Source organism: Kryptolebias marmoratus, linkage group LG17 (genome assembly GCF_001649575.2).
Source record: "Kryptolebias marmoratus isolate JLee-2015 linkage group LG17, ASM164957v2, whole genome shotgun sequence".
Classification (NCBI taxonomy): Eukaryota; Metazoa; Chordata; class Actinopteri; order Cyprinodontiformes; family Rivulidae; genus Kryptolebias; species Kryptolebias marmoratus.
In genome coordinates this window covers 19261182-19271116 of record NC_051446.1, presented here as the reverse complement: position 1 = coordinate 19271116, position 9935 = coordinate 19261182, and the positions used below count along the sequence as shown (strand labels likewise).

Sequence of the window (9935 nt, the reverse complement as noted above, 5' to 3'; positions counted from 1 at the left end):
TCTGCACATCTCACTGAACCAATTAGGTTTTCTGTCACATAGAGAAAAGTCTAACTAATTAATTAAATAATTTAATGGAGCGACTGAGGGAAGTAAAATACTAAAAACCGGCTGTAGAAAAAGCTCCATTCAGGTAACTGAGCTATATTTTTTAGCTGCTTTATCAGGCTCACACAGTTTTCCTGCTTTTTTAACTTTGCCTTTTTTTCAGAAATCCTTCTGTAAAATAAGAATATTCTAAAGAAGACATTGCTTTTCTGAAGCCACTGCAATGAAGGTAAACTGATATGATGGTAAACATTTACAGCACAAATTAACAGCGTATTATAAATGTTTAATATTTCAAACCCATTTCTTTCAGTTTTGTGGATTTTATCCAGTTTAAATTTGTTGTAAGATATTTTCTCTGCAAGAACCAGCAGTTTTTCATCTTTTAATTCTCATAAAAGAGAAAATTATACACATTTTGATTTTGTTTGTCTGACGTTTTGATCTTGGAATTGCACACAGAATAAAACTTTTGAAGTCTTGACTTTGGCATTTATTCTCCCTACAAAAAAAATTAAAAATTAAAAATCCATTTTATTGTATTCACTTTCTTGGTTAAACATGCAAACAACGAATGAAATCATTCATTACACAGTCTACATTATGAATAAATCTTCTAAAAACTGTAAATCCTAACAAGAATAAAAGAAATCAGATTAATGTAAAGTTCTTTTACGGTAGTACAAGAACAAGCTGCAAGTATGGCAGCACTTTTACAAATCAAAACAATGAAACACACCAAATTTGCCCTTCTTCCAGTTTAAGTGACAAGAAAACATGATTTACTTCAGCAGCTAAGAAATCCCTACATTTGATCAACATGAGCTGAGTTCTACTTCTGAGTTTGAGAGTTGGTTTAAGTTTCACGGTTTTTACTCAGCAGATTTTCTTTGAACATCATTCTGTATTGTATTTGAAATCACTAATGAAAATATCTAAACACCTGATAAATACTTTCATATCCAAATGTTTTCTAGAGAAACCAGGTGAGAAAACATTTTTAATATATCCTTGTGTTGGATTCCCTCTAATCTTTTTGCTCCATGTTTGCCGTTAAATTTGATATTTACAATGTAGTAAATTATACTTAAAGCTTTTTTTCCTCCGTAAAAAATACACTTTTTGAACTTTTTCCTATATTTCGAGTTCTACCCTTCCTTTTTTCCTAAAGACATTTTGTTTAATTTTGCCTCCAGAAGTAAAGTAGTAGTAAATATGAACAAAAACAAGATGTGAATAATCTTGCCAACAGTTATAGTTAATATTTGTTGTTCAGAAGATGAAAGAAACTAAAACACTGACTCCTGCCACCTCAAATACCTCATATAGTTGCTGGAAGTCTTTGTAAACCAGCTTTTCTGTGACCATAATTATACATAATGGGGTCATTTGTGCTCTGATTAGATCCATCTTCATTTACACCTTGACTGTAGGGAGTGCTTCAGATGATGTAACTGATTGATCCAAACAATGTAAGCGCAAGATTATGGATTGTATGTACAAACACAACTACCATTAGAAATATAATAATCACATTATAATAATCACAAACAAAGCACAGAGGATGAACCATCGGTGTAGCCCAGTTTTTATCAACCTAATTTAACTTGTCCACCAATCACAGGGTGGCTGTCGCACAGCTGCATGAGTGCAGGAACTCTCCAGTCTCCAAAACCATCAGGAAGCACTTAGAGCAGCTTTTTCCTATCAGAAATTGATTGTGTTTGTAGGAGTGCAGTGGAAATGTAGCACATTTGTTCCTGGCCTTTATTGAAAAAGACTGTTGGTCGAAGATTGCAAAGTTTGTAGGCATGCGGAGAGCTTTTTTTAGATTGTTTATATATATATATATATATATATATATATATATATATATATATATATATATAATCAGAAAAAGAGAAATATCGTCAGTGTAGCCATTCAATTTCATGTCTACTGTGTAAAAGAAAAAACTCATGAACCTTAAGTTAAAGGAAAGCATCAAAAGAGGAAACTGAACTCGGTGAATGTTACATTTTTACCATGTGTTAAGTCATGTAATTGTCATTCTGTCTGAAAATGAAAAAGGCTTTGAGCAGTAGTCTGTCTTCTTCAAACGTTTTTCTCCTTAACTGTTTCACTTGTCAGGTCAGGGCTGTGTCTGATGAATCAGGTCATGTGTCTCCCTGGAGCTACAACAGAACTAATAATGACAAGAAAGAAACCATATTTATGTTGTCATAATAATGAAAACAGTTCTATGTGATCCCTTTGTACTGGCCTGGAGGATCTCAAGGGTGTTCTTCAGGAGTTCCTGCATGGATTTCAAGGATCTCTGCACCTTCTTTCCTCACTGCAAACAAAAAAAGCAATGTTGAAAAGCAAATCTGAACCCACATTATATACTAGACTTTTAAATTACATACAGAATGCTTTTATTTCCCCCACTTTTTATCTTTAATAGCTGCTTCAAAGAGCAAATTAGTGTTCTTCCTTGGTGAAATAGATCTATTCACGATAAAACCACAAAGAATGAAATATTAAGGTCAAATTTACAGTAAAAAAAAGAGAATGTCCAAAGAAAGGCTAGCTGGAGAATTTTAATAAGTTTCAGGACCCCCCTCCTGTGTCATCAGAAATTCATCCCGGAAGCAAAGAAAAGAGTCTTGCTTGATAAAATGGAATATTCTGTGTCGAGAGAGAGGAGGGGAGGGAGAGAGCTTTCAGTTCAGAAACACAGAGGTGAAAGCAAATGGAGGATATCTACATTAAAAAATACTCCAGGGGGCAATGAAAAGGAGCAAAGGCTGTTCAGGGCTATTCCCACCTAAAAGATTACAAAAAAAAAATGTATGAAGCTTGTTAGTTACCTGGTTTTTCATTGCTGCAAGTTGGATTTGCTTTGTATGCACTGTGGTTGTAAAAACGAATATGAAAGCTTTCAACATGTTCGGAATGAATATTTGATCCTAATGAAAGTGGGCGACATCACCCGGACCTTGTTCTCTGTGCTTTTCTCCACGGCTGGTCGACTGATGGAGCGTCTGCAGGTGGAGACGCACCAGGATGGAAAACATGGAGGCTCTGCCTGTTACGGCCTGAGAGGTCGGCACCATCCAGAGCTTGTCTGATCATTCCCATCACCAGCTCTTTCTCTGTCAATTCATTTGGCAAACTCTTTTATTTGATTTATTTATTTTTTAATCACAAAGTTTGGAGACTACATGCTTATGATAAAAAGTAAAAATAGTATCTATTCAGATTTAGACTTTTTACCTCTTTGACCTGCGAGCAGAAGCCACTGCTGCACGGCTGACAGAGAGTCTGTCTGCAGGATCTGACAAAGGAGCTCCAAAACCTAACAAGAAAGCAACGGACCATCAAAACAGTACTTTGTAAAACCACATCAGAATAAACCTATTAGTGACTTCGTCCAAATTCTTGGTGACATTCAAAGCTTCACTGCAGGGTGTTTTCCAGGAACAGAGCAACTGAAGCGTAACCATGGTTTTAATATCTGTTTGCAAGACATTCTGTCATGCTGGAGTTTTGCTTTTGTTTGGCACTTTTTCTCTAAAATGAGATATTTTATATCAGTGACATATTTAGACTAATTTACTGCAACAGGTATAAATAAATTAAAGCTTTCTGAAGCAGTACTTCACCATGAGCTCTTGATCGTGGAAAGGCTGAGGATACTTCCGGTGCTGGTGTTTGTGCTGGCAGGATGTGGAGGATCGAGGGATGATTCTTCCAGTTTCAGATGAATATTGAGTCTTTCGACGAACAAGTTCCTCCTCTGGCTGAACCTTGAACACAATGCATAACATTTCTTTTAAACTAGATAGGGATGAAAACAAATGAGTTAATTAAAAGCTTAGCATTCAATGAATGAATATATATGTCCGTTGCCTTTTATGTCAGAGATTTAAACCAAAATCATCTCATAATGAGACGGGACAGAGTTGTAGCCATTTTGATCAAACCTTTTAATTAACGATATGTAGAATCTCACGCAATATTGCAAGATCATGCGAGATGTGCCGGTGCTCAGAATATGTGTTCTGAATGACAAACACTAACATTAGCATGCTAACAAGATGCTCAAAACAGCTGCCAGCATACTGATGATTTTTGAAAAGTGGCTACATTATTTTAGTATAAACATGACTTCAGCGTAATTTGTCACACCTGCATTTCTCTGACTTCAGGTTTGTGTTAAATTCATGCTGCAAGGAGTAATGTACAGCATATGATGATATTTGTTGTTGTTTTTTAGCCAGATTTAATTCATCCACATGTGAGCCCTTGAATATCCTTAGTCAAGGTATTTCCTCTTCATATAATGTCTGTAGGCTACAGTATGTCAGATATTACTGATGCTCAACTTTAATGTCTTTTAGCTGAGGAGGTAGACATTTAGATAAAAAAAAGAGTGGAGACAGTTTATTTGGGTTGATTGGAATTTTCAAGTACAAAGGTTTGTCTCTGTGCCAACAAACCTTGGCTGTAGTTCAGATTTCAACACACACTGCATTATAAATACCTCATTTTTCTTCTTTTGGGTTTGAGGTGACAGACTAACTTTTACAGCGAGTTCTTTGAGTTCATCCCTCCAGGCCTCTGAAAATAGTGCTGTGAATTTTAAAGGGGGAAAAAAAAAAACAAAACATGAAAGCACAGCAATATAAATGAGATTATTCGTATGCACATATGCTAACATACCTGATTTGTTTTTGTTTCCATTGGCTCCATAAAAATTGTGACCAAATGGGAAGCCCAGAGCTGACTTGGCTGATTTTCTAAAGACGTTGCTTTTGAGAAGAGGGTGAGGAAATAATGACGAGGTGACAAACCAATCATCTTTCACCGTGCAAATGGGCCTACCATTGAGCCCTGCGGAGAAAAGAAACAGACCACATTTATTCCACTGACACCATGGGATGTCATAATAAACAGAACATCAATCTGAGGACGAGCTTTAGCCTCTTCTTATTTGATTTACTGCTGCTTTTATTTTCTCTAATGTTGTCTCCATTTGCTTCTCCATTGATAAAACAGCATGAAGAACAACCAAAATGAAGCTTAAAGACAAATGAGAGTGAACAGCTCACAGGGACCTAAACATGTCAATTTAAAATAAAAATGAAAGAAGGGTTTGGGTTAAGGGTTTTAGGAAGGAAAGAGAGAGTGAATGGGTCAAAAGTGGGTCATTATTCCATCCATCAAAATCAGGTTTTATACATATAATAATTAATTAGAGACAACACGTTCACACTGAAAATAGTAAAGTAAAAAAAAAGACAAAGTGACTTTAAAAAATGGCTAAGGTTCAACTGTTGTGACATGATACCAGCACATACAGTACAGGATGAAGTGCCTTGGACATGCCGGACAATAAAAAAATGATACTCTAAAGAAATAAAAGCAGTAATGGTCTACCAATACTGTCTACGTCTCAGTCAATAATACAACCCTCTTTTCAAGTAATACTGCTATTTGAGACACCTGAGCAGCTGCTTTTGGCATCTCACCAAAAGCTGAGACTTCTCTGCTTAATTATTACTTTTTCTGAAAAAAAAATCAAAGAAAGAAGTATCTGAATTTAAATCAACATCTACATTTAAAGTTCATGTATAGCCATTTTAGTGTTTGCTAAGATTGCTTAGATGTGACGGCCATCTTCAATGTGGTTGACTCCAAATCTTAATCAGTTTTAAATGTGCATTTAGTAATTACTTTTTAAGAGTTTCATTGAAATCTGTTAAGTGGTTCATGTGAGATTTTGCTAACATGAAGGACTAAAAAAAACACACACAGAGACAAAAGCAAAAATCATATTGTCCTTTTTGCCCTTCTAAAGAAAACAAAGGGTCTTGTTGAGTTTGACAAACTAAATATTCACGTTTACAGATAAAAGTCCAAAACATCTCAGGCATCTGAAGCTTTTACTAATTAAAAAGCATACGTTGTAACCGAGGGAAACATTGAGAATGGAAATGTTGATTTGTTTATCAAACCGTCTTGACGCACAATGTGCATTTTAATAACAGATTAATTTGTTCCGATCCAGCACTCACCTTGAATGTGCCTCACCCTGTGTGGGTGAGGGTTGTGGCGGGAGAAGAACGAGGGGTGACCCAAGGCGCCGAGGTGTGGACTGCTCCTCGTCAGCAGCTTGCTGAGTTCGGCACCGAGGAGCAGATTGACCTGACTGCGGCTCCTGCCTCCTGTCGCCTCTCTGGCGTCCTGACTGTATGTTCGCAACGTTTTCATTTGCAACTGGAAGTGAGAGAAAAAAAGTTAAATGTTATGAGATGAATGGATGGAAATATGCAAATCTTGTTATTCCAAAAACTAACAAATAACTTTACAGACTGACTCCTGAAAAGGAGCATGATGGAGCCAGCATTAACCTATCTGAGAAAATAAATCTAGTCCTTTTTGTTTGTTCACAGAAGAAACTATTCCTCGAAACAAAGTCCATATTTAGAATAAATAACTCAGAAGTAGCACTACACCGAGAAAGACTGCAGCTCAAATCCTGTGGCACTTGAAGCTCTGTGTTGCTTTAGTTGCTAAGAAACCTGAACTAAACAATGGTTTCTGTGCTCTGACAAACTCAACCAGCTCTTCTAGGTGGGATTTGTGCAGACAAAGTACAAGCTATTTAACTTTTCCATTTTGGAGTAATCGTTTCATTGTTGGAAAACTGAAAGAAAGACGACAGGAGACTGAGACACCTGTTGCTTCAGTGCAGAATGAACTTAAAGGGAATTTACTTTTATCTTTTACTGTACAGGTCTTGTTGCTGAACATTAATTATAAAATAACCAGAAACAGGGTCTGAATTTGTATTTTCAGCTATAACACAGTGTGCGCGCTTCTCAATGGGATACCTGCTGTTTTCTTCATTTATTTCAGTTTATTGTCAAATGTTTCTGTGAATCATTGCATTTTAATTATAAAACACCTCATTTGCCAATATAAACACAAACCTTGAAACAAAAAAGGAAATTCTACGAGTATATAATAAATAGAAAGTTATTTTTTTAAAGATCATAACCCAAAGGGATATGAACTAAAAAATCACATATAATATAGCTAGTTTTTTCTTGCTCTATATATGTTCATATTTCTGATTGTGAATTATTTAAATTTTTTTAAATGCATGTTTATGTCTAAAAAATTATTTTTTTTACATTTTTAAAATAAGTCTAAAGCGGTTTATGTTAATACTAATTGTTTCATTTGAAAGAGCTTTTAGAAAACTTCCAAATAAAATCAAGATCATGTATCTAGGTTTAAAAGGAGAGAGAAAAGTAAAATAGGAAAACAATGTTTTATTTTTATAAATTCTGGGATTAATAACGTTCTTGTAGTTCCAAAGGACAATGTGAAAAGTTGTCACAAATACGGGCATAATTTTTACAGTTTTATTGTTGTTGTTGTTGTTTTTAATTGAATCAGTTAGGTTTAATCAGTTAGGCTTCAAGACACATTTATTTACCCAAAAGATTGAGATCATTGCTGCAGAAAATTATATTTTTATCACCACTGAGAGGTACGTTCATCATGTTCCTGGGGAACCAAAATGATGTGTTGGTGAATTAAATCAGTTGACTTTTCTGCACATAAGTAATTAAAAACATAAACTAAATGTCTAATAGGTTGCTTAAACATATATTTTGCACCTTAAAGGAAATTGAGCATGGTTTCTGTAGACAAATACTGCTGCAGCTTCCATTTGCGTATATAAAGTAAACAACTAGATGAGGAATGGAATTATGGGTACTTTTCTTATTTGTCATCAACATCATGTTATTTTAGCCATTTTGGATCGAGCTGATTCCAAAACTTAATCAGTCGTAGATGTACACCCATTGATTAGTTTCTGCAAGTTTTATTTTGGTAAAGACGCAGCTTATATTATTGGAGATGTTAAAAATCATGGCACTGGACTCTCTGAAGGTGAAGGCATTTATTTTTGCGGGCCCCCACTCACTCACTCACACACTCACACACACCGCTGAGAGGCTTTCCTGTGACAGGCTGTCCTCAAGGTTGAAAGAAATTGCAGAAAAAACGCCTCCAAACCACTGCTTTTCTCCTTCTGTTGGTGCATGGATTTACTGCCATTCACAGTAAGATGTTGGACCAACCTAAAAGTATATGAGAAGTGTGAGGTATTTATCTGAAACAGATGAATATGCTCCAAATACTTCATCCATTTCCACAATATGTGTAACTGTAATACACATCTATTGTCACACTGAAGCAGACGTTTTTGGTAACTGCTTCTGCTTTGTTGTTTAATTAGTCAGGCTGCAGATGTTAAAGGTCTCACTATCCCCAGAAAATTTTAATTTGGAAAAGAAAATCATCAAAGTTAATAGTTATAATGTTTTTGCCTCTGTCTGTGCATGTGTATGGGTGTCTGTTACCAAACTTTCTCATGAACCAATGAGAACCTCTACAACTGATTAACTTCTAGAGTCCAACTTGATATAAGATGGAAATAAAGCATGAAAATAAGTAGAATTCAATCAATTTATAGATATTGAGCTAAAATTTGATGTGGTAGTGGCTGAGACGAAGCAACAACAACAAAAAAATCTGAACACTAAAAAAAATAACATTTGCTTTGGCTGCACTGCTGTTGGGATAAATATAATCTGGAATTTGCAGAGCTACATAAAATCTCATTTCTTGCCATTCAGAGTCCAAAATATACAGAAACAAGTGTGATTTAAACTCAGATTTGGTGGAAATGAAAATGGGATCATACCAGTTCATCAGAATCTGATAAAACATACAAACTACTAATTAACACCTCTTTGTGTTGGTTTGTTCTCCACATGCTTTGACTGTAAATGTATCTGAAAAGGACAGCTGAGATAATCAGTCTGCGCCTCTTTATTTGGAAGGATTCAGACTAAATAAGTGTTTTCGATGTGAATTTGAAGGTTAATAAAGGGAACCGTTTTGTCTTCTGCGTGTCAGATGAATAATGTTGACCTTGGCGGAACCTTGTCTCACTCCTGTGTGTGTTTGATGAGTGTTAAATTGTAGCCCTCTGATTGTCTGCGGCATTTTTTTTTACATATTCACTAACAGCACTTACATTTTTAAAGGGCACACACAAAAAAAAACCATGGAAAACTAAAGTAAATAGTATATCATTTTATGTTGTCTGGGTTTATTTAAGAATCTTTTAATATTTAACTGGTTTATGTTTCATGCACGACACGTTCCTTTTGTGTTTGTTCTTAATATATCTATTATTTCTGTGAATAGTGTGGATTCACACTACTGTTTTTCAGGGTTTTTTGTTTGTTTGCTCATGTTTTTTAATAATTTGTGCTATTTTCGTTGTTCATAAATCAAAATGTTCAGCTCATTCAGGAAATGGGTGCTAACTTTTATATGTTTTAAAATTCTTTTCATTTTATTTACAAATATTTTCCCCATAAAAATGCATAGAGACATTTTCAATTTCTTCAGAAAAATTGTCATACTTACTCAAGTTTTGTCTTCCCATGCTACGTTTAGTCCACCTTTTAGCTAGCATTTTCTGCATTTAGCTTTTAGCTGGAGTTTCTGCTTCTTTAATAACTCAGCTTCAGCGTCTTCAGCAAATTTCAGCAGTATCCCTCAGTTCTCAGCATTTCATTTTTGCAGAAGATGCCATTTCTCTAGTTTATTTTAGTTTTTAATTATTTTTCCCCTCTGAAAGTGCTGTATTAGTATTATATGTACAGGTGCTGGTCATAAAATTAGAATATCATGAAAAAGTAGATTGATTTCAGTAATTCCATTTAAAAAGTGAAACTTGTATATTATATTCATACATTACATACAAACTCATATATTTCAAATGTTTATTTCGTTTAATTTTGATGATT

At 34.9% G+C, this 9935-nt stretch overlaps 1 protein-coding gene across 1 annotated transcript; it reads right to left on the bottom strand.

Annotated features, from left to right (window-relative positions):
* Positions 1 to 1962: 1962 nt before the first annotated feature.
* On the bottom strand, positions 1963 to 6571 carry tbata (thymus, brain and testes associated). Its single transcript, XM_017436179.3, has 8 exons — positions 6111 to 6571; positions 4756 to 4926; positions 4577 to 4665; positions 3696 to 3839; positions 3307 to 3388; positions 3029 to 3185; positions 2901 to 2941; positions 1963 to 2383 (listed from the first exon to the last, which is right to left on the bottom strand). Exons 1-8 carry the CDS (start codon positions 6304 to 6306, stop codon positions 2322 to 2324), a joined length of 942 nt encoding a protein of 313 aa, XP_017291668.1. The 5' UTR covers positions 6307 to 6571; the 3' UTR covers positions 1963 to 2321.
* Between the last annotated feature and the right edge of the window lie 3364 nt (positions 6572 to 9935).

Bases quoted from the DNA above. Each gene is read 5' to 3' on its own strand.
- tbata (XM_017436179.3), bottom strand. From the start codon at position 6,306: ATGAAAACGTTGCGAACATACAGTCAGGACGCCAGAGAGGCGACAGGA. The intron at 4,927-6,110 runs GTGAGTGCTGGA...TTTTCTCCGCAG, and splicing joins CAGGGTGAGGCACATTCAAG to GGCTCAATGGTAGGCCCATT. The intron at 2,942-3,028 runs GTCCGGGTGATG...TTACAACCACAG, and splicing joins AGAAAAGCACAGAGAACAAG to TGCATACAAAGCAAATCCAA.